General features: G+C 48.7%; 1 protein-coding gene across 1 annotated transcript in view; it reads left to right on the top strand.

Moving 5' to 3' along the window:
- Positions 1–23,782, top strand: part of MYO5C (myosin VC) — an 82,740-nt gene that overhangs the window by 30,389 nt on the left and 28,569 nt on the right. Inside the window, exons 11-25 of the mRNA XM_040969641.1 lie at positions 460–541; positions 2,671–2,811; positions 4,889–5,014; positions 7,674–7,757; positions 9,234–9,368; positions 9,797–9,894; positions 11,469–11,555; positions 12,029–12,140; positions 12,934–13,145; positions 13,924–14,089; positions 14,384–14,530; positions 15,349–15,513; positions 16,972–17,065; positions 19,570–19,633; positions 22,414–22,594. Of these exons, the coding sequence (XP_040825575.1) occupies positions 460–541; positions 2,671–2,811; positions 4,889–5,014; positions 7,674–7,757; positions 9,234–9,368; positions 9,797–9,894; positions 11,469–11,555; positions 12,029–12,140; positions 12,934–13,145; positions 13,924–14,089; positions 14,384–14,530; positions 15,349–15,513; positions 16,972–17,065; positions 19,570–19,633; positions 22,414–22,594 (1,894 nt within the window). The remainder of the gene's footprint in view (positions 1–459; positions 542–2,670; positions 2,812–4,888; positions 5,015–7,673; positions 7,758–9,233; positions 9,369–9,796; positions 9,895–11,468; positions 11,556–12,028; positions 12,141–12,933; positions 13,146–13,923; positions 14,090–14,383; positions 14,531–15,348; positions 15,514–16,971; positions 17,066–19,569; positions 19,634–22,413; positions 22,595–23,782) is intronic.

The raw sequence follows: 23,782 nt of genomic DNA, 5'->3' as shown, positions 1-23,782 counted from the left end.
GGGCATGGGGCCCGATTCTGTCATGTGTCTCACCCCACTGCCGGGCAGAGTGAGCCACACTGCTTTTTGCTGCAAAGCAGGGATGTCCGGCAGGCTCGTGGCTATGTTCTGGCACCAGTTACGTGACCTCAAGGAGGCAACTTTCTGAGCCTCTTGGCGTCTTTCTCTTGCTCTCTAAAGCAAGGGTTAAACATCCACATCAGCATCATCAGCTGGTTTGCCATGTGGTATGAAGCCTATTTCAGAGTGCCTGGCATGGGGTGGGTGTTTTATGTATAACCAGATATGGAATGATGTCACTTGTAAACTGACTGCCAGCAGCTCAGGGAGGTACTGCAAACTCGCAGAAAGCAGCAGACTTGGGAGCTGTGAAGTTGATCAAAAAACCTATATTAACTGTAGCTGAATACATATACCCTACTTGTAATCACATTTTAACTGGATTCAACTGTATTTCAGTTTTGAAACCTTTGACGTCAACAGCTTTGAACAGTTTTGCATTAATTATGCTAATGAGAAACTGCAGCAACAGTTCAACCTGGTAGGTGACTCTTGTGTCTTCCTGGCACCTGACCTCAGCCCATGTGGGTGAACTTCGGCAGGGGACCTCTTCTCATTTCCTGATCCTTTTAAGGGAGCAGCGGATCGCTGCACCCCCTTGTGGTCATATCTTGGAATCACACCCTCCTGTCCATTTTTTCCAAGCTACCTGGCAGGTTGAGCTTTCCATTTAACTACTTGCCATCCTTGGATGCAAGACCTCTGAACTACCAGACCAGACTTTTGGGTCCCCGAAGGCTCTGTTCTCTCAGGAGTCTCTGTCTTGGCTGCTCTCTCAACTTTGGCCCACTTGATCCTGTCCTGGCAAATTCCTGCTTGCCTTGGGAGAGGCTGAGGTTGCCTGAGCGCCTTGGCTCGTGCCTGCCTGCCTCTTCCGGGTTGGGAATCCATCCCGTGTTATCTCAGGTCTGTGATGATGTGGACTTAGCACTGTTTGCTTGCAGGTCTCCAAACAGATCTGGTTGCCTAGAGAAACCAGCCTCACTGGTTTGGGCTCTCTCTGCCCAGCGCCTAAGGCAACAAGAACAGTGCCGAGCAGCGACATGGATGGGAGACAGGATTGAGTTAGAGCTTGACACCTTCCTAGTTCAGACCACATCTGCCCTTTCCTGGAAACAGACGCTTGGTGGAGTCCAGTTTTTTCCCCTTAACTCAGATTCCCAGGGGGCTAAGAAGAGACCCTTAGACACGCTGGTTAAATCATTACTCTGGTTGTTTTGTGTTTGGCTGTTGCCATGTGTGTTAAGCGTAATGTTCACCATGAAGGCAGCATCTTTATAGGATTTGCTTCTCATGGTGCAAATGCCTTGTTCCTAGCCCCAGGATGTGTGGAGGTACCTGTCAGCTGGGTGTCCTCCAGGGTCAGCTGTGCCACAGTTCTAGCCTGAGCACTCGTGGCAGCTTCCTGCGTTCGCGTGTGACTGCATTTCCGTAAAGCCACTCGGACGACTAAGCTGCTTTGTACACCCACAGTCTGAGCTGTTCAGTCCACAAGAGAAGTGACACCTCCACAGTCATTCTCAGGACAGCTTGCACACGCATCATGTTCATCAGGAAGACCCTCCCCGCACACACATTCCGTTGGTTTTCTTTCCCCCCCGCCTCCTCTTTGCCTCTTCCCCCTCGCTGTGTTCCCTTCTCTGGTATGGAAGTGCACAGCCACCTAGTTGTCAAACACCGCCCCCCCCCCCAGGCCTCAGGCCACTCCCTTCACCCCCAGTCCTGCTCCCCCAGTGACTGCCAGGCACCAGGACTGGGTATCAGGGACTCCGCAGTAGCAGAATGAGATGCAGGTGCGCCCCCTGTTCCCCCAGTGTGCTCTGGCTCTGGTGCTGCTGTCACCATCCAGCCACCACACTTCACCCTGTGACCTGAGCCAAACAATCATCCCAGCCTCTTCCTCCTCCTCATCTTTCTCTTGCTTGCCTCTCATAGGCTGAGGCCTTCCTGCTGTGCCTGCCTCCGACCCCTCTTCCCATCCTCATCACAGCTTCCCTTGCCTGCCCCTGGGAGGCTCCTCAGCGTCCCAGTATGTGTCTCTGGGGGACACGCGGCTCGTGCAGTCTACCTCACTGCCATCTGCTATGGTCTCATTCCCTCGTGGCCCAGAGTGCATTTCTCAGCCACCTGTCAAGCTTCTGAGCTGTCCCTACTGGCATTCTTCCATGGAGGCTTTTCTCCCCTTCCGCCTCTCCCCTGCCTGCCCAACTGTCTCTTCTTCCAAGATGAGCTTAAACTGCCTCTTCCAGGAGACCTCCCTGATACCATCACAGAGAGAACAAAATCCTCCAAGTGGGTTCTCTCACGGTGGCCTCCAGCCAGCCATGCCACTCCAGCTCTAGGCTAGCCATGGCCCCGCATGGTACCGTGGCATCCAGGGAGGGGCGGGACAGGACTCTGGGACCACCCTGAGTGCCCTGGGTTACTGCTGGTGAGACAAGCTAGCAGGGGCCATGGGCAGCTGCAGGTGGGGTGCCACTCAGTCCAGGTGGGGGTTGGCCTGTGCCTCAGCGGCCCCCTGTTTCAGCCTGATTGTGCCCCAACACTGTGTGTCTTCAGAAGTCCTCAGTAACACTCGTCTTACTTCCTGTCTTCACTCCGGATTCCCAGCATGTCTTTAAGCTTGAACAAGAAGAGTACATGAAGGAAGATATCCCCTGGACTCTGATAGATTTCTATGACAATCAGCCAGTTATTGACTTGATTGAAGCCAAAATGGGCATTCTGGAGTTACTGGATGAAGAATGCTTGGTAACACTTTTAAAAATATTTGGGTTTTCTATGAGTTGCTAAGGTTTTGGTTTGTTTGAAGGGAAGAGTGACAGGGAGAGGAGACATATGGGCACAGAAAGAGCTTCGTTCCCTGTTTCCCACCACGGATACCTGCAGTACTTGGGGCTGAGCCATACCTGAGCCAGGAGCCTGGAACTCCATCTGGGTTTGCCATGTGGGTGGCAGGGGTCTCCTAAGTGCATTAGCAGGGAGCTAGATCCAAAGGGAAAGTCATTCTCAAGCCAGGCACCCTGATATGGTCTGCAGCAGTAAGTTTAACTTGCTGTGTTAGAACGCCTGGCCCATTTTATTAAGCCTCTGAGTATCAACAGATGTGCATTTTGCAAAGTGAATATATCTATCTATCTATCTATCTATCTATCTATCTATATTTTGTAGAGGCCTCCTTGAAAAGTCCTGCGGTGTTGCCCAGTTGGTCTAGAGGGCTGCAGGCCCTTCCGCTCTCCACCATACAGCTCAGGTGCACCGCCTCTGGGTGGCACGCACCACTCCTTGGGTGACAACCAGCCTGGAGGTGGCCCGTGAGCCGTCCCCATGAAAACAGCTGTTAGTGAGTCACCCGTCTTGGTTCTCTGACTTCCTGTTCCTGTGAGCTGCAGGTGCAGCTGGAAAGTCAACATCGGGCAGCTCCTGAGAGGTGTCACCAGGGACTTTTTCTTTTTTTATTTTTGTGTATCTTTTTTTTGTTTTGTGGGGCGTTTATTTTTCTCAGTTTCGCCTGGGAGGAGGCAGCCTTTGTCTCAGGTCCACTGGGCAGTGCCGGCCACCAGCTTCAACAAGCCCAGGAAGGGCCAAGGGGCCTTTGGATGTTCAGTGGTGGTGTGTGTTCCCTTCCCCAAGACTGACTTCTAAGGAACTCATCCCTGGAGTTGAAAGCTTGTTGGTGATTTCTCCCTAGCATCTCAATCCCAGGACTCTGTTTACAAGTTATGTGATTGATATAAGATTGAAGGGCCAAGCATGCAGGCCAAGCATTCTAGAATATTCTACAGGATTGGATAGGGAGACAGGTGCAGGTAAGCTCTCCAAAGTATTCACAGGCTGGCAACCAGTGTGACAGTGAAGGGGAGCATGAGTCCGCGCGGTACCCTGGGATGCTGCTGGAGTTACTGAGTTGGGGCTCTATGTAATTGACGGCTCCAAGCTCACCAGAGTTAGGACCAAGTTTTGCAGCTGACTTAGTTGATAGAGATAAGACCCTAGTTCAAGAAGGTAGTAAGACAAGGAAACAAGCACAAAACAATGTTCCAGGGCTGGGGTGAGGGTGGAGAGGCCTGCATTCAACTGCAAGGAAGCGAGTTAGGGCCGTGTAACGGAATGCATGCTGTTTCTTCCAGAGCCTTCTGACTTCTTTGGGGAACAGTCATGAGATACTGCCCATGTTCTAGAAACAGAGCTCTTCATTTTTAAGTCATCCTACACCTGTTTTCTTTTAGTTAGAATATTTTATTTGTTCTTAAAGGACACTGAGCTACCCATTCAATTATTAATTATATGCATAGAATAATAAAAATTCCCTTAAGGATTTGTACGATACAGGACAGATGTGCTTAGAGTTGCTTTAGGCGCCCTGGGGTGGCAGGGGGTGGAGGAGGGTGGCCTCTGCTCTACAGCAGTTCCCTTGGTGGGGCAAGGGGGAACCAGGTCACCTGCGTTGCTTGGTGGAGCCCGGAGGCCTCTGATGCCTGATGCCAGCTTCCTTCTGCTGTGGCCTGTGATGCAGCAGTGGTAGCTCGCATACTCGGGTTCTTGCCAGCCGTGGCCAAGACCTGGACTGAGTTTCTGGCTCCCAAGTTCAGCCTTGGCCCGTCCCTGGATGTTGCAGCCGTTTGGAGAGTGACCCAATGGCCAGGAGAGCTTGCTCTCTCCTCTCTCTCTCCCCCGCCCCAAGCCCTCCACCTCTCCTACAGACCTAGGGTTACCACTTCTCAGCCTTTTGGCTAAGATCAAGTGCAGACTTAGAGTTAGTGCTTTTCTTTTCCGCCTTTCAGCCCTAGTCTGCTCCCCTGCTGGTTGACATGCTTTTCTTTTCCAGTTACCACATGGAACCGATGAAAACTGGCTTCAGAAGCTGTATAATAATTTTGTCAACAAGAACTCTCTGTTTGAAAAGCCCAGAATGTCAAACACATCCTTCATCATCCAACACTTCGCCGATAAGGTATCGTGAGGGTCTCGCGTGAGACCACCTGCCCAGAGCCTGATGGGCTTCCGGCGGGGGCAGGCAGGCAGGCTGGGGAGCGCTCCGCTCAGGTCAACCCCCAGCTAGCATGCAGCTTTGAGGGATGAGCCATGCGTGTGGCTGTCTCTGTGTATGTAGCAATTTCCATTTGGTTTCAATTGTACTGCCTTAAAGGCCAGGCTGTGGTCTGTAGAGCTCATTCCTAACTCGAGATTGCACTGTGAATTCATAAGCCTCTTAGCAGTTTATGTTTGTGACAATATTGAGTTCATCAATGCAGCTGGGCTATTCCTATGATGAATGCTGTGTCTCTTCTGAAAGTTTCCTTTATGTTTCACAACTGGGATGTGCTCACTGCAGTGATAACATTGGTCTACTCAAGAAGGTGGCTCTTCCAGACAGTATTTATTTTCCTTTTTATGTGTATCCTACATGTCTAATAAATGAACACCACTTTTACAAAAAGAAAAATGATTTTTAAAAAACCACATCATAAACAGGTTATGGACCCCATGCAGTAGTCTAGTGGCTAAATTCTCACCTTGCATCCGCCAGAACCTATAGGAACACTGTTTCGTGTCGTGGCTGCTCCACTTCTCATCCGGCTCCCTGCTTTAGCCTGGGAAACCAGTTGAGGACAGCCCAGAGGTATGCTCCCACTTGGAGACTCGGAACAAGCTCTTGGCTCCTGGTTTCGAATCAGCTCAGTTCTGGCCATTGTGGTCACTTAGGGAGTGAACCAGTAGATGGAAGATCTTTGTCTCTCCTCTCTTTAATCTGCCTTTCCAATAAAAATAAATAAATCTTTAAAAAGAAAAGGGAAAAAAAAAAGGAAAGCTTATACAGTTGACGGGAAAGAAGAAAAATCACATGACCACTTGCTGCAAATGCACGTTCTCATTTTCTGGTCAGCTTCCCAGTTGAGTGGCGTGCTCAAGGCCTGTGCAGGGCCTGGGGACCAGGACTGCCAGAGATGAGTGCCACTGTCAGATCTGCTTCTCCTGCCTTGGGTGACCAAGGACCAGGGTAGGTAGCAGCAGCCTGGAAATTGGGGCTCAAGGCATGCTGTTAAACCCGATAGAATTTGGTGCTTAGAGCTTCCCCAATGGGCTATAGCCAAGATGCTCATGAAATGAATAATGTGACATCACAGTACACTCTCCAGCGGCTGTCTTAGGTAGTTCAGGGTTTTGGTCTTACACGGAAACAGAATACAGACAGATTAGACTCCATCAGCAAACACTTAGGGGGTCTGCTTCCAGGGTTAGTCATCTTGTACATTTAATTCTCTCACCTGCTATTTCCAAGAAGCATCCCATTAAAAAAAAAACAACAGTGTTTTGGGAGGACCATGGGCTGGTGGGAAAATGGCCGCACTGGCTTCTCCATCAAGCTAGCCACAGGAGTGAAGCCATCTGGCAGGCAAGGTCACTGTGCCTAGGAGCAGCTGCTCCACGCATGTTCCCTCACTCCCACAGTCCCCGTGCTAGGGCCCCCTGGACTAAGGAAGTGCTAGAGTTGTTCTACCTTCAGTGGTGACTCTCATCACTTTCCAGAATATTCTATACCACCACTGGGAGTGCCTACACTCAGCTGGCACTCTTGTTTTTCTTAATTTTTTTTCTTTTCAAGAAAATGAGCTACTTATTTATTTTATTGGAAAGGCAGATACACAGAGAGAAGGTTCTTCTGTCTGTAGGTTCGCTCTCCAACTTGTTACAATGAAGTTGAACCAATCTGAAGCCAGGAGCCAGGAGTTTTCTTCAGGTCTCCCATGCAGGTGCAGGGTCCCAAGGCTTTGAGCTGTCCTCGACTGCTTTCCCAAGCCACAAGCAGGGAGCTGGATGGGAAGTGGAGCATCCCTTTATGAGATACCAGTGGATGGATACAAGGTGAGGAGTTAGCCACTAGGCTATCGCACTGGGCCTACACTGCTGGTTCTTAACCCACCAATTTTTGTTTGTTTGTTAGTTTTAATATGTGGAAAATGCCTGTCATATATTAAAGTATGTAACTCCTAGGGATTGGAAGAGGAGAGTAGCTACCCTGGGGGGTGTGAGGGTAGAACTGTTACAGAAACTCTAGGAGCCTGACCAATCAGAGGCATGGCGCTCTCCACCTGCTGAGCCAAGCTCAAGCAGAGTGAGCATACCCTCCCACCCTGCTCTCTGCCTAACTCAGTGGCCCTTGAAGGCATGAAGGTCAGCTGGTCAGCTTGTCGTTCGTCTCTATCACATGAATGCTGGCTGGGACAACACTGGCCTGAACCCAGTGGACATCACTGAGGTTTCCCTCTTCCTTTTGGCTTCCAAAGCATATTGGGAACCCTGACCCCAGCCTTCTTGTAGCAACTGCACATGCTGCAGGGAACACTGGGTCATCTGGGGCCAGGGGGAGCTCCCAGGTGGTGCAGGGTGACCGCTGGGCTAGTGAGAACCTAGCTCTGCATCGGAAGAACCCCTCCAGCTTGCTAGGCTCATGTACCATGGGATTACCGTGATAAATAGAACTGAATGTTTTGGGGCAGGATTGTCTGTATACCTTTATTACCTTTATTAATCTTTCTTTAAGAGTAATTGAAATGTAGGTGCTGTCTGCATTAGCTTCTTGGTAATAATGACTCCCTTTCTCTGTCCAGGTAGAGTATAAATGTGAAGGCTTCCTTGAGAAGAACAGAGACACCGTCTATGACACGCTGATTGAAATCCTGAGAGCCAGCAAGGTTGGTGAGGGTGGAGGGGTGATCTCCGTGACTCAGTATGTCACTGACATGCATCTGGACGCGTATCAGAGAGGGCTCACAGGGTGTGTGTGTGTGTGCGTGTGCGCGCACCAGATGTGTGAACTTGCCCCTGGGCAGTGCACATTGCCACTCACAGTAAAAAGCTGAGAATGTTAGAGTTGGGATTAAAACAGGTTCCTAACTTTTGGAAACCTTGTAAAATTGCTTTACCCAGAACCAGAAATCAAATATGAAAATGACAGATAATATAACCAGTATTGAGGCAGGGAGAGGGAATCATAGTTCATGTTTTGTTTGTTAACATGTATTTGCATAGCAGCCCCCTATGCCAGGTGCTGACCCAAGTTCTGGGGCTGCAGCAATAAGTCAGGCTGCTGCCTCGTGGAGCTTGCATTCCAGAGGGAGTGCAGTGACCTTTCAAATGGATTAGCACGACCACATGAGAGGAAAACTCAAATTAGATAGGGATTGGGGATGGGGGAACAGCTGCTCTGGGTGTATAGGGTCACTGGGTACGCAGGCCTGTGTGATGAATGGTTTCATCAAAGTAATGACTGAGGCTTCCTCTTTTCCACCTGAAACATTTCACCATTAAAGCTTTAGATTAAACATGTTGATCCATAACCTTCATTTTGGTCACGACTTTGGTTTTTACATTTATTTTTACTCTTTTAAAATATCCCAGTTCTTTGCTGGTATTCAAGCTTGGAAGGCAGTTTCCCAGATGTGCCTCGGTGCTTGACACTATATAATCATGAATAAATTCTAAGCCGTGACCACTTCAGTTATTAAATCTGACTTATGATGGAGTATTCGCCATCTGTGTAGACTGCCTCCTGTCTATATAAGTAGTTGACTTAACTCATTATCTGCTTAGCCCCAAGCTTGCTCTGGGGCCCAGTGTGGAAAATGAGGGCAGGCGCTGTTGAACCCCAGATATGTCTCTCCACCAAGCTCACCTGCCAGTGGAGATGGAAATTTCAGATTCATTCATTCATTCCTTAGAAATACACAGGTTATCTTGGGCAGGGTTTTGCCTCAAAGATGAAGGTAATGTGGAGAAGCTGGGATTAACTTGTGTCAGGACACCAGGGTAACAGGAAGGGGGCGGGATTGGAAACTCGCAACAGAAGCTTGATTCCTGGGTAGAGGTGGGCTCTGCATGCGTGGGATTGTGGTTGGGTAGGAGAGGCATGGTGGCAGCTCAGGCACCCAGTGGGAGTAGTAGTATTTCCACTCCCCACCCCCCACATGCCTACAGAGGGGTCCTCTCTGCTCCCATTCCTGGGGAAGAGACCATGGCCAACCCAGTGCATCAGAGTTGATGAGGCACAGTAGCTGTTGATTTACCCACTACTACTTTAGATGGGTGATTGTGACCATTTATTTGGTTCACACCAGCTGAGGACATGGACTAAGGACTTTCTACACTGAAATCATCTCTGTTTCCTCTAGTTTCATCTCTGTGCCAAGTTTTTTCAAGAAGATCCGACTCCCCCCTCCCCTTTTGGTGCAATGATCACAGTTAAGTCTGCAAAGCAAGTCATCAAGGGCAACAGCAAGCATTTCCGGACCACAGTTGGGAACAAGGTACAGCACAGAGGCCTGAGGGTGAGGGTGCCAGGTCCTAGCCCTGGGGACTCATGTTCATGGCCTGGATATGAACACTGACCCACTTAGATTCTAATAGATACACAAATGAAGCCAGTTCATCATCATCCACCTTGGCCTTCAAGTTGACACACATGCCTGAGCACATGACATCTTTGCCCAACACTGTGACTTACCAAGTTTCCTGATGCCTGGGAGTATTGGACAGGGCAATGCTCTGTCCAGAGCAGTAGGACATGCCAGTGAATCACAGTCTTGGGCTGAATCTTTGTATACTGGGTGCTTATGGAGAAGTCAACCTTCCTTCTAACCGTGTCACTGACTGAGGTTGGATTCTTCTCCACCTTGGCCTAAGCAAGCCACAGGTCATCCGAGGGTGGTGTTTGATGTCTGGCCCTGTTTCCCAGTTCCGCAGCTCTCTCTACTTGCTGATGGAGACCCTCAATGCCACGACTCCCCACTATGTCCGCTGCATCAAGCCAAATGACGAGAAGCTGCCCTTTGAGTAAGTGTCCTTGAGCAGCACAGAGCAGGAACGCTGTGGGTGTTGGAGAATTTCATCAGCAGTGCTATTGGGCTTCTGGGGATTTATTTAAAATTTTCTAATTTTTAGTTTTTCTGCTCTTAATTTATTCTTAATTTCTTATCTTAACTTATTCAACCCTCTTCCAAACAAAAACATAGTATATGTTCTTTGCAGGTGCATATAGATCATGGACCAATTTAGACAGAATGACAGACCAGGAAAGAATTTCTCGAGAAAGTGTTGAAGTCACTAAATCTTATGTTTTCTGATTGCAACAAATTAAATTAGAAATCAGTAATACAAAGATATGGGAAATTCCAATGATTCAAACAGTGCTACATTTTGTGTAAGATGTTAGCATAGCCTGTCTGCCTGAAGCCACCTCATCTGCCAGGCTGGGCCAAGAAAGAATAGTCTACAATTCAGATTCCTGCAACTATCAAAGCCAGAACACTGAGTTGAGTGTAAGAAGAATGTGTACGTATTTGTGCAAGAAAGGCTGGAGAAGGCTAGAGATTTGTTCTCACATTTGTTATGAGACATCAGACTTGTTCTGAGAGCTGACAGTGGTGCCTACTGGGGTCAAGTATGGGTCATGATCAGGGTTTGAGAAAGCCAGGGAGACTCCCTTGGCTACTTTGTAAAGGAAAGGAAAGCATCAGATGGGTTCTTGTGTTGAAGAACTAGAGCCTGAGTCCACTCTCCCTACATGTAGCAAACATCTCATTATTGACACCACAGTGATAGGTGATCGGAGAAAGTAGAAATTTCCATACAGTGTACAGGCAAGGAGTCAGGCAGCTATCCCTCAACTCACAGACTCCCCAAGGGAGAAGGGGTAGTGAATCGTACTAAGTAAGTGTTGAGCAGGTCATGGTTAATTTTTGTTCAGCTCTCCAATTGGTCTACAGCACTCATGGCTCTTCCTTCAATCAGCGATAGGAGGTTAGACTGTTCTAACAAGGCTGTGTTGATACCATTGGCTCTCATCTGTCTGTAACCTGTGGGTAGATTGGTTACTTGTGTGATAAGGGTTTGGAGTTCCTGCAAAGTACCTCAACAAAGTCTAGTGTTAGTATGTTGGCTATAGTAGTGATCATTGCATTCTGAATTAATCTTGTGACCTGGGTCTTAGGGCTGACTGCCCGGCCTTTGTACCTCCTCTAACTTAGTAAGAAGTTGACTTTGTAATCATCAGAGTAAAGACAGGAATTGCAAGCCAAGGATGAGGGAATTGCAAGCTAAGGATGATGTATACAGTGTCTGCATCAAAGGCCCTAGGGTTTCACTTGATTCTAAAAAGCTCATTTCTTTCCACTGGTAGTTACTGGAAGCTCCATTCACGGCCATTTTCATCAGCAGGCACTCTTTCTGTCTCCTTTTCCCACATCCCCTCTCTGATGGTATTGTCTTTCCTGCACAGCTGAGTGCTTGGACTGGGGAGTCCAGCGGTACTCCCACTGTCTGGGCAGCTCACAGTCTAGGCACGTATGCTTTTAGGCATCCTTGCCAGCCAGGAGACCTTAGCACATCACAATTTTGTCTTCTTTAAGGTTTGATTCCAAAAGAATTGTGCAGCAGCTGCGAGCCTGTGGCGTCTTAGAAACAATTCGCATCAGTGCTCAGAGCTACCCTTCCAGGTATGTTGTCAGTGCATGCTTAGAGGGAGAAGAACTCGGACTTTTGTCTGTATTAAGATCAAGGGTGTGCTTGCTGTGTTTTTGGTCACACTTGGTTTCTGTAGAGTGTCTCCAAGATTTCTCTGATGGCCCTGTGGGAAGACCAGAGAGAGGGAGGCATGGACTGAGTGTTGGGGGAGATAGAGGACATCACTACCCCATCACTCTACCCTTAGGTGCTTGGAATGGTCCCCACTGTGCTGGGAAAGGGAGCTGAGGGCAAGAAGGAGGATGGATCAAGGCATCCTACAAGCTGCCCAGGAGCAGAGAGGTGGTCAGGGGTTGTGTCCAAGGTGGAGGAGTCTTAAAGGTCAATGCCATCATCACCAGAATGGATTCCACCCTTCCCCTCATGACATGACAGCAGCTATCCCACAGACTCAGTGAGCTTCCTGGCTAATACACCTGGCTTTGATTGCCTGTTGGTTTTCCAGGTGGACGTACATCGAGTTCTATAGCCGCTACGGCATTCTCATGACCAAGCAGGAGCTTGGCTTCAGTGACAAGAAAGAGGTGTGCAAGGTGGTTCTAAACAGGCTCATCCAGGTCAGTCTTCCTCACCTCCTGACATCACAACCTCTTCCTGGGAAGCCCAGCTCCCCAGGGTGCTCCTCCAACTTGACTTTGAGGTCACAAGACTGTGACCATCCTGAGAAGACAGAGAATGTGCCCCAAGCATGTATCTTTGCAGCAGAGAAGGACAAACAAGCTCTTTGCAGTATGAGCTCATCAGTTATGCACATCGAACCCCACTGTCCCCCAGGTCCTCCTGTCCTGCTTTGTTCTTCCACAGTCTAATCCAGTCTCCCACGGACCTGGCTTATAGGATGTGTGGGTACTAAGCCAAGTAACCTTGAGATTTGGTACCCAGTGTGTATGTAGATTACTGCCAAAGTGATGAGAAACTGGTGAGGAGGTTATGGTGGCCAGCAAAAGTGAGGAGTCATCATGACAAAGAGGTTATGTTGGCCAATGAGAAAGGGTATAGTGAAAGAGAACCCAAAAGGAAGCCAGAACTTTTCTGTTTGGGTTCTTCTGTTTGCCCTCATGTGACAACCGTACAGAGGCTGCAGTTCTCCAATGGGTCACTGAGAACATCCACAGCCCTTTTCAGCCTGCAGGTGGATGCCTTGCCTTGAGTACCACGTCTTCCTCCACAGTGCCTCAAATCAACAACTCTGGAAATAAAGTTCTAGACTATGATGAGAATGAACTTGCTACATATGAAAAAGTAACCGTGTCAAAAAAAAGTCAGTGTTTTTGAAATCTGCGAGTCTGTCAAGTGCTTTGGAGAATCAGACAGGATTTCATTTCTGACTCGGTGATTTTTTTCTTCCAGGATTCTAATCAGTACCAGTTTGGTAAGACCAAAATTTTCTTCAGAGCAGGACAAGTGGCTTATTTAGAGAAACTGCGGCTAGATAAACTGAGGCAGAGCTGTGTGATGATCCAGAAGCACATCCGTGGCTGGCTCCAGAGAAGGAAGTTCCTGCGAGAACGCCAGGCAGCCCTGACAATCCAGCAGTACTTCCGGGGCCAGCAAACTGTGAGGTGTGTGGGACAGGCGGGCAGTGTTTGCTACACATGCGCAACTCCAGGAAGAGGGCACTGTTACAGACCAGGGAGGGCTCGCTCTCCTGCCTCTGGAGTACAGATGAGGGAGGAGTGAAAGCCTCTTGAAGCAAGGAGGGGGTGGCCCTCACTGGAACATGAGGCTGATGCTGCCTGGGGTCCCCTGACCTCAGCCCTGGGGCATGCTGAGAGACTGGCCAGCGCCCAGCTGCCCCAGAGCTAGGAACTTTTTCTGGGTCTCTGACAAGGGTGCAGCATTCCAAAAACTTGGGCCGTCCTCCCCTGCTTTCCCAGGCCATAAACAGCTGGATCAGAAGTGGAGTAGTTGCAACACAAATCAGTGCCCATATGGGATGCCAGTGCTACAGATAAGGCTTAGCGTGCTATGCCATGGCACAGTCCCCTGCATGATTTTTAGAAGGAATAAGTGAATGAATGAGCAGGTGCAGTGCCAGTGCAGTCCTTATTGTCACAGTTTGTGGGAGCATGAGGGAAGGTAAGTGGATCCATCTAAGTAGCAAGCGTGCGACAGTTCCCTGGTGATTCCTTGGTGCTCCAGGTCAGGAAAGAGAGGAGAGGTTTCCCAGGGACAGGCCTGCACTAGGCATTAGAATAAACTACTTAATGCTTGAGGTGCATGGCGTTGGAGCAGTCCTTACTAAATTGGCACAGCCCAGGCACTGTATGACAGAAATTGGTGCTTTGAGGTTCACGTCACTCTGCAATTTTATGTTATCTTTTTTTTTTTTAAATGAAGGAAAGCAGTTACTGCCACAGCCTTAAAAGAAGCATGGGCAGCCATCACCATTCAGAAGTACTGCCGAGGGTACCTGGTTCGCAACCTGTACCAGCTCATTCGCGTGGCCACCATCACCATCCAGGCCTACACCCGGGGGTTCCTGGCGAGGAGGAGATACCGCAAGGTACAGTGGGGACCACGTGCTGCCATCAGATACGGATCTTCCAGGACTCTGCCTAGCCCCCGTCAACAAAGGAGAAGTCATTTTTCTAGATAAGGACTTTCCAGGGGAGAAGGGCATTCTGGCAGGAGAGGCTGTGTTTGTCTATGTCTAAAGCAGGGACAAGAGGGCTCCGAGGGTGGAGGACAATTCCCGTCTTCCACTGGGGACTCCTCTGGTCACTGTGTTTTCCAGCACAGCCACTGTGCACGCCACAGTGGAGATGCATCTTATGCTTCTCAATGTCTTCTTTGGAAGGTGCTGGAGGAACACAAGGCTGTGATCCTGCAGAAGTATGCCCGGGCATGGCTCGCCAGGCGCAGGTTCCAGAACATCCGCCGGTTTGTGCTCAACATTCAGCTCACGTACAGGGTCCAGCGTTTGCAGAAAAAGCTAGAAGATCAGGTGGGGGTTCCTCATGCATCTCTCATTTATGCTTTTCCCTATCCTGGCTTTGTTTCTCTCTGGACAAGTTGGCTTTAGCTTTTCGGGGATGATGTAGGAGATTCAAAGAGTTTATGTTTGCAAACCAAGCTAGAAAAGGGAACCATGTTGTAAAGGGTCCGACACTGATGACCGTTTCATGTCAGCATCAATGCCAGAGGGGGCATCTGTACCATGGCAGGGCCCAGGGCCTGGTAGGAGTCCAGACCCTGGCAGGAGTCCAGCTGCCACCTCAACTCTGCTTTAGGTCTCAACCTGCTGGGGCTGCTGTAATGGGGCAGCATAAATTATGGAAATCTGTCATCTCACCATCCTGGGAGTCAGAAGTTGAAGTCCAAGTTCCAACCCAACCCAAGGGTTGATTTTTTCCCCAAAACCTCTGTCCTTGTCTTGTCCTGTCCCTGTATCTTTACATGACCGTCCCTCGCGTTGTCCTTCTCTTCAGCTGTCTTCTGACGACAGTCCCTTGGGAGTAGGCTCCACCTGAAGGGCTTCTTCTCATCTCATCCACCTCTTTCAGGGCCTGACCTTAAAGCATTCTGAGGTTCCAGGGTAAGGACTTCAACACTGGGATCAACATGGAGGGGACACTCCTCAGCCCAGAACACTGGGGTTATCCTGGAGCTCCAGGTTGGGACAGTGGCCTGCCCAGAGCTGCCCCTCTGGCTTCCTGCCATGAGAAGGCTGACAGGTGCTCAGTGTCCAGGGTGTGTGCAGCAAACAGAGCAGCTACTTGGTTTGGAATCAGCCTCTAAATGTCTGAGGTTCCTTTGCTCTAGAACAAAGAGAACCACGGTCTGGTGGAGAAGCTGACCAGCCTGGCCGCTCTTCGGGCAGTTGATGTGGAAAAGATCCAGAAGCTGGAAACAGAACTGGAGAGAGCGGTCAGCCACCGGCAGAACTCTGAGGAGAAGGGGAAGAGATACAGGGATGCTGTGGAAGAGGTCAGTGCTGGTTTGTGAATAAGGAGACACACGCATGCGTGACTGGCCGTGGGTGAGGCAGGGGAGAAGCAAGCGTCTCTAGTAAAGTCGCGTTCTGCAGAGCCCATCAGAGCTGGCTGTCCTGTGTGGGGAGGGAGAGCAGAAGGCTGGAGTCCAGCGGGGTATCAGAGGGGCCAGCCTTGGAGGATAGCGCAGGTGGCTTCCTGCACCTTTTGCAAGTGATGGAACATCCGAGAAGGAGTCCTGACTGATGGCTGCCCTCCTTTCCAGGCTGAGCCTGGACCACTGTCACATGTCCATTGGGTCTGTGCTCCTGAAGCGCCCTCCCCTGACAGCAGTGCACAGCTTGGGGTGTAGGGGCTAGCTGAGCAGCTTTGGTCGCCTTGCTCTCCCAGTCTGAATCTTAGTCTCCTTGTACGTAAATGAAAGTGACAGGGACCGGCAGAGCTGTTGTGGGGATGAAATTGTCAGAAGGAGAGCATTTTGCCAGAGTGTGCTGTGAGGCGCTACACCAGCGGGGGCTAAGGTGCTTGAAGAAGGTGAACTTTATTGCTCCTGCACTTAGCAAAGTTCTGTGGCACTTGGGGTCTGGAGCCTGGAGCCTCGGAGGGCACCCTGCCACCCAGCCTCACACCATGGGGCCCCTGCTGCCAGCCCAGTGGATGCTTTCCTGAGAAAATAAGATGAATAAACAGAAATTCTGCTAAGAGCACACCTCCTGGCTGAATCGTAGCAAACTCAAATGTGACTCCACTTTGTATCATACTTAAGTATAGCCAAATGTATGAATCCCCCTGGCTGTTGGGAATCTCAAGAGAAACACAGAGATGTTTCCTAGATATTGGGAAGCCCTTGAATTTCATTATTTCTCTAGTTTCAGCCATGGCAGGGCCAGTTTGAGAGCAGTCTGCTTTGGGGTCACTCAGCCCTCACACGTGGGGCTAAGTGTACTGTTTTGCAGCAGGTTGGAGCTAGATGTTATCTGCAGATGGCTCAGACACAATATGAATTTAATAATCTACAGCTTTCTGGGCCCATTATGGTATCCTGGTGGCTAAATCCTCGCTTTGTACATGTGGGGATCCCATATAGGCTCTAGTTCATATCCTGGCTGCCCCACTTCCCATCTAGCTCTTTGCTTGTGGACTGGGAAAGCATTGCAGGATGGCCCAAAGCCTTGGAACCTTGCATCCACATGGGAGACCCAGAAGAAGCTCATGGCTTCGGGTCGGCTCATCTCTTGCCATTGCGGCCACTTGGGAAGTAAACCAGCGGACTGAAGATGTTTCTGTCTCTTCTCTCTGTAAATCTGACTTTCCAATAAAAATAAATCTTTAAAGAAAAAGCAATGGGTGGTCTGTCCAGGGATTGGCCCATCTCTCTTTAAAAAAATGACAATGGTGATAAAAGTTGAAGCCAGGTTTTTGACTTTCTGTTTCTTTCCCTTGTGTTTGTCAGAAATTGGCCAAGCTTCAGAAGCATAACTCAGAACTGGAGGTGCAGAAAGAGCAGATACAGCTGAAGCTTCAGGAGAAGACGGAAGAGTTGAAGGGTAAAGCTCCCACGGGCTGATGGGCCTGGTACCCCCGGCCACCACTCAGTGTAGGATGGAGTGCCGCTGAGTATGAGGATCCGGGTCTCCATGTACACTTACAGCCACAGGAGCATCTCTGCTCCACAGCAGTGCTGCGAGGGGACCAGTTGCACATAACTTGTAGAAATAACACACTACAGCCCAGGGACCCGTCTCTGTGCCTCGGAAGCTTCTGGGCGCAGGCTTTGGCATCAGGAATTGCCTGTGTGTGTGTGTTTGGGTAAATGTGAGGGGAAAAGGTGGCAGGGGTGATTGAGACCGCTGTTATTTCTAAAACTCTTACCAAGACAGGGGCAGAGGCCTCGGGTGGCGCTTGGCCAGTGCAGGGAATACTGCAGTAGTGTCTCACTGCTCCTCAGGGGTGGGTGGAAAGATTTCAGATCTGTTGGCTAAGAGGCACTAAGGCCTCTGCCTCTGTCCTGGCCGTGCAGAAAGGGTATACTCTGGAACTAGTGGGACTCTCCCTTCCTTTTGGAATGTGAAACAGCTGCCCAGAGCCTTGCTCTACCCATCTGGAGCTTTCCAGTTTGTACCCAAAGTGAGAGTACTTGTAAAATTCGAGAAAGTAAGACACAAGCTAGCTGTTGAATAATGGAAATCACAGTGGTAGATTCCTTTGTCCAGGGCAGTTTTTCTTGAGCTCCATCAAGGGGACAGCAGGGACACAAGGCCCAGGCCTGGGGACCTCCCAAGACCAGCAGTGGATGCCATGAGATCCAGGGCAGCCCAGAGCCAGGAGGGAGCATGAGTTAGGAGAAAGTAAGCATGCCAAGTCCAGATTGACAGAGCAGGAGAAGGCGATGTGTGATGCCCTCCTGTGGTCCTCCGCCAGCCTCTCCAGGAAGATGATGTGACCACACAGGCCATGACAGTGTCAGCAGTGACGGGAGCAGACCAGGGGCCTGGGAGTAGACATTGAACCTGATTAAGGGAAGGACTTGCCCCACCTCTGCTCTTTTTGTTCTCTCAGGTGGTAGGCTTTTGGGGTCTAACTACTTCAAGTGGGATTTCTCACACATAAAACATTTAGATTCCCAGAAATGGAACTTGGTAATTGTATACTTGGTACTATTGATGTGTTTAGGTGGTTAGTTTTATATCCTCTTCTATGAAGCACATGACAACTTTAAACCCAGTGTGGATGAACTGCTTCTCATGGGGGTTTTCCCACACACAGCAAGTACTCCTCTGTGATCAGCACTGACCTTGACCTGTCCTCATGACCTATGACCCTGGAATATTACCAATTGGTGTTTCCTTTTTTCTGAGACTTCAGTTTAATATGAAACCCTTGTTCTTGGAAAGAAAGTCTCATTTGAGCATCTTCTTTAGCTCTATTTGCAAATGGCCCAGGATGATAAGAGCCAAAATTGAAGCCAGTCCTTGTGGTAAATGGAATGTTGAAGTTGTGTTGAATATTCTGGCTTCTAAGCATTTCCCCCAGGATTTTCTGGTTTACTTGCCAGATTGTGAAGAAGCAGTTGTTTGGGTTCAGGGTTGCTTGGTGCTGCGTTAGCTGAACTGTGAAGCTCTTGGTTCTTTTTCAAGCCACGCATTTGGAGAATGACTGGAGATAATTCTGCACTGTGCTCCCCGACCTCCTCGGGGGCTCAGAGGTGAGATAGAGCTCAGAATGAGATGTCAGCGAAGTGCAAATAGGAATGGCACATGCTTTGATGAGCCACATGCACCGTTGTCCCAGTGTGCTGCACCTCGTGGTGTATGGGCGTGCTGCACCGTGGGCTTGTTATAGCCCTGGGATATTCTGAACTAGTGATGGTTTCCTAATTGTCAGGTACTCCTTAGACATTCAGAACACTCACACGTAAGTGTCACTGCTGCTTTGGGGGTGAGAAGTGCTTTGTGTTCACCCAGTGAAGACAGGAGCTTTATTATTTGGTGGTTCTCAGCCAGAGTTCTTTGCCCTCTTCCCATCCCAGGGGTGTTTCATGATGTCTGGAAACATATGGTTGTCAGAGCTGCAGCAGAGGTGAGGAGCCAGCAACGCTTCTCAGAGTCCCATGGCACACAGAACAGCTCGCTTTGTCCTGTCCTCGGTAGGATTTACCCTAGCCAGTGTGACAGTGCTGCACTTGAGAAATGCCATCATAAATTGGCCCATTTTATTTCCCTCAAAAAAATACCTTTTATTTTTAGTGCTAGTTATCATCTCTGAACCGATTTATCCATCTTAGCAAAACAAATGGCATTCAGTAATATTAAAGTACTGTAAAAGAAGCTATTTATTCAGATTCCAACATGGGAAATTTGTGAGAAGTTTTATTTTTAAACTCCCTGGTTGACATTTCTAGTTTTTTTTTTTTTAACTCTCATGTTACGTACTGTGAGTCATAAACATCCATTGATTCTTCTAAACATTTTTTCTCCGTGAACTCATGGGGAGGCAATCAAGGCATTTGTTTGGGAGACAAATATCAAAGAGCATTTTTCTCTCCCCACAGAGAAAATGGACGGCCTCACCAAGCAGCTGTTTGATGATGTGCAAAAAGAGGAACGACAGAGAATGTATGGAATCCACTTAGCCTTAGTGACACTGCTCCCTTCTCTCTCTGCTGCCCTGTCTTGCTTCTTAGCTTGCAGATCACAGATCCCAGGCACAACGGAGTGGAGTGGGACCCAAGTGCTCTTAGGAACAGAGAGGTTGACAGGCAGGGGAGCTCAGCCCTGCACTGCACACTCCCTGATGCTGTCCAATTCTGCAATCGTCCATGTGCTGCTGGGGATGGGCACAGTAGCCACTGCGAATTCCAGGCTTGCTTGTTCCTGCTAAGGCAGTGGCAAGTTCAGAGACAACCTCCTCCTCAGCCCTCATCAAGTCCAAGAATTAAAATCATTGCCTAGGAATCAACCATTCTCTCCTCTCTAGCTACTGTACCTGTTTACTTGACTTTGTCTCCGATGACAAGGTATGTAATCCTCCTCACCAAAATGAAAGCAGGTCCCTATGACCTGTACTGGCCTCTCCTACCCTTCCTGTCGCAGTATCCCACCCTTGGTTAGTCTCCGAAGACACCCATCTGGGTCCTCCTCCCCTGAAGGAAATCAACTTGGACGTTTTTGACTCAGAGTAGGGGTGCATGGCAAGACAGAACATCTTGGGTGTTCTGTCTCTCTTTGGGACCTAAAAGGCACAGAGACGCCCAGAGAAGAAGGGTATGTGGCTTGCTCAGGCATACAGCAAGAGATCCACGTCTGAGTGAAGAGACAGGATTCCACAGAGTTACTGAGGGCATAGCACTGAAGAGCTCAAAGGGTTAACAAGCAGATGAAGCTTGCTTTGATCCTCTATGAATCTGGGATTTGTTGGTTTGGCTTTTATGCGTTTATTTGGGACACAGAGCTGTGTTCCCATCTGCTAGTTCATTACCTAAATATCTGCAATATGGACACGTGGGCCTGCTGAGCTGGAAGCCGGAAATTCATCCAGCTCTCTCTCCCCCATTGGCAGAAACCCAATGACTTGAGTCATCAGGAGGAAGCTGGAATCGGGAGCCTGAACTGAGGATGGAACCCAGACATTCAGATGTGGGACACAGGCATATGAATTGGCATCTTAACCACTAGATCATGGACTTGTCCCATAGGATGATTTTTTAATGTCTATTTAAGTCATCTATTTAGAAAACCATGATATTCCTTGGACTCTCAATCCTAATGGGTCTGGGCTGAATTGGCTAGTTAGAGACATTCTCTAGGCACTTGCTCTCATCCTCTTCAGTATACTCTTTCTTTTTAAAAGATTTATTTTTTATTATTTTTTTATTGGAAAGGCGGATATACAGAGAGGAGAGACAGAGAGGAAGATCTTCTGTCCGATGATTCACTCCTCAAGTGACCGCAACGGCCGATGCTAGCCGATCCAAAGCCAGGAGCCTCTTCCGGGTCTCCCACATGGGTGCAGGGTCCCAAAGCTTTGGGCCGTCCTCGACTGCTTTCCCAGGCCACAGGCAGGGAGCTGGAAGGGAAGCGGGGCTGCCGGGATAGAACCGATAGAACCGGCGCCCATATGGGATCCCGGGCGTGCAAGGCGAGGACCTTAACCACTTGCGCCACCATGCTGGGCCCTCTTCAGTATACTCTTAAAGCTCACTGTGGCCACTGGCCAGCTGACTAAAGTGCTGGCCCTGTCTCCACCCTCTGAGGGGCACCAAGATACCTGCCTTCCAAGTGCTCACTGTAGCAGTACAGCTGTGCATTTCGGATTGCTTGTACAGGAAACTACCAGCTTCCGTTTGCTTCTTCAAGGGTATTTTACCAGCCTCTTGGGAGCATTGTAATTTAAAAAAAAAAAATCTGAAAACAAAGCTGAAAATTTGCTGATACCTTTATTATTATAACTATGTCTATATTGTTGAAAATAAAAGCAAATGTATTGAGAGCATTTAGTGAAAGTAAATCCTTAGGTGTGGGTGTTTGGGACAGCAGTTAAGACTCTTGGGACACCTGTATCCATGTCGGCGGTGTGCCTGGGTTCAAGGCCTGGCTCTGCTCCCCATTCCAGCTCCTTGTTCCTGCACTTGGTGGGAGGTGGAATGAGATGGGCACCCCGTGGAGTTCCTGCCTCCTGGCTGCCTCCTGGCCCAGCCTTGACCATTGCAGGCCTTTGGGAAGTGAGCCAGCGGTTGGAAGATCCATCTTTCTCTCTGCTTCTCTTTATCTGCTTTTAAAATACATTTAAAATTTCATAATTAATTATAGTTTTTTAATATTTTAATTAATTCTTTTTGGCCACTCAACATGTTAAAAAAAAAAAAGCAGCTGCTGGGGTTGCTTTGGTTTTGACACTGTTAGACTGGGCTAAGGTGGGTATCTCTGTCCAGTTATTTCTTTAGGGAAGCGTATTTGCATCAGGCAGCCCCCTTACGAGCCGTTGGGTATCACTGGAATTTGGTGCACCTGGAGTTACCATTTTTGAAGGACTGGAGACCTGCACATGTAGGCTTTGTTGTTTAGGAACAAGCCAAGCACCATGCCAGGTGCTTGGGACTGGGAAGGAGCTGGGAGTTGGCAGAACTTACTAAGGTCCTTGCTGAGGGGAGTGTCCCTTGGGGTTTCTGCAGGGATCTGCAGTGCCCTCAGCAGCCAGGGTGTTGGGGTTCAGGCCTCCATTCCATGTTCCATGGAGCCACACTTCGCAGGTCAGAGGTGGGAGAAGTTGCTTTTACCATAGGGAGTAGGGAACTGTCTGCTACTCACTTCACCTGGGTCTGCCATTTTGATTTCCTGTTTCCTCAATGACGTATCAAGGCTACAGATATTCCAAACTCTATTCTTTTGCTGCCTAGACTTCTTGAAAAAAGCTTTGAGCAGAAAACGCAAGGCTACGAGAAGCAGATTCAGTCTTTGAAAGAAGAAATCAAAGCTCTCAAGGACGAGAGAATGCAATTGCAGAATCAAGTGGAGGAAGAACGCCTCACCAGCGACGGCTTGAAGGGGGAGGTGGCGCGACTGCACAAGCAGGCCAAGGTAGAGCTGCTGCCCCTTGAAAGAAATGAGTGATTTAAAAAACAGCGTGACAGGGAGCAACCAAGAACCAGCCAAGTCACTACAGGCAGCCGTGGGCCAGGCCAAAGCCAGGAGCCTGGAGCTACACGCTGGCCGTCCCACTGGGGTCACAGGGCTGCAAGTACGTGGACTAGCCTCCACCGCCTTTGCAGGCACAGTAGTCGGAAGCTGGATTGGAGGCAGAACAGCCAAGCCTTGAACCAGCACCCTTAGGGGCTGGAGGCATCCCAAGTGGTTTGGTTAACACCTGTCACTCTGAGGTCCGCCCCTGCTTGAGTTCAGATAAAGCAGTTCCATGTTCCCATGGGGGCAGTTAAGAGCATCTGTGCCAAGTCCAAAGGCAAGAGGAGCCCAGTTCCTCCAGTTCTTCCCAGAATGAAATCCCAGGCTGCCTCTGATGTAGCAGAAGTTGCATTTCATAATTTAGAAGCCAGTTTTCTAACTTTTTTGGAATTACGTTTCTTTCTGGTTATTTAAATATGCTGAACTGGGGAATACTTCCAAATTAAATTATAAGCTGAGGTAAACCCTTATGATGTCATCCATCATGTTGTAAATCTATAAATACCTGTACTTAAATTACTTTATTGTCAGACTCCTCCATTTAAACTGATATCAGAGAAACCCCTGCCCCCAGAATAATGGCCTATTGCACAACATGGTAAATATGGTTAATAATAGTGGATTGTGCATTTCAAAGTGTTTAAGAGTAAATTTCAAATGTTTTCACCACAAAAATTGACTTGTGGTGACGGATACGTTAGTTAACTTGATTGTATTCATAGATCACAAACCACTTTGTGTACCATAAATGTATATAACCATAATTTGTCAACTTGGAAGAAAATTAAAACAAATTTTCTAAAAATTTTAGGAAAAATTACACTGATATTTTGAAATTACTTAATCACGTATGAAATATTAGCCATTACCCATACTTATATTTTTATAGATAAATAGTTCTGGGAAATTTAAACAAAATCTTTTGACAAAGATAATTTTTTTAAAATGCAAAGAACCCTGGTTGGATAATCAAGTCTTGGTTGAACTATTTACCTTCCCAGAAACTTAAACCTATGTGTCCCTGCGTCCTTAAATAGAAAGATTTTCACTGTGAAGTTAGAAAGCTTTCATGCTGCCACTAAGTGT

This window comes from Ochotona curzoniae, unplaced genomic scaffold (assembly GCF_017591425.1).
Source record: "Ochotona curzoniae isolate NIBS_2020 unplaced genomic scaffold, NIBS_Ocur_1.0 scaffold_4701, whole genome shotgun sequence".
Lineage (NCBI taxonomy): Eukaryota > Metazoa > Chordata > Mammalia > Lagomorpha > Ochotonidae > Ochotona > Ochotona curzoniae.
This window is presented reverse-complemented; position numbering and strand designations above follow the sequence as displayed.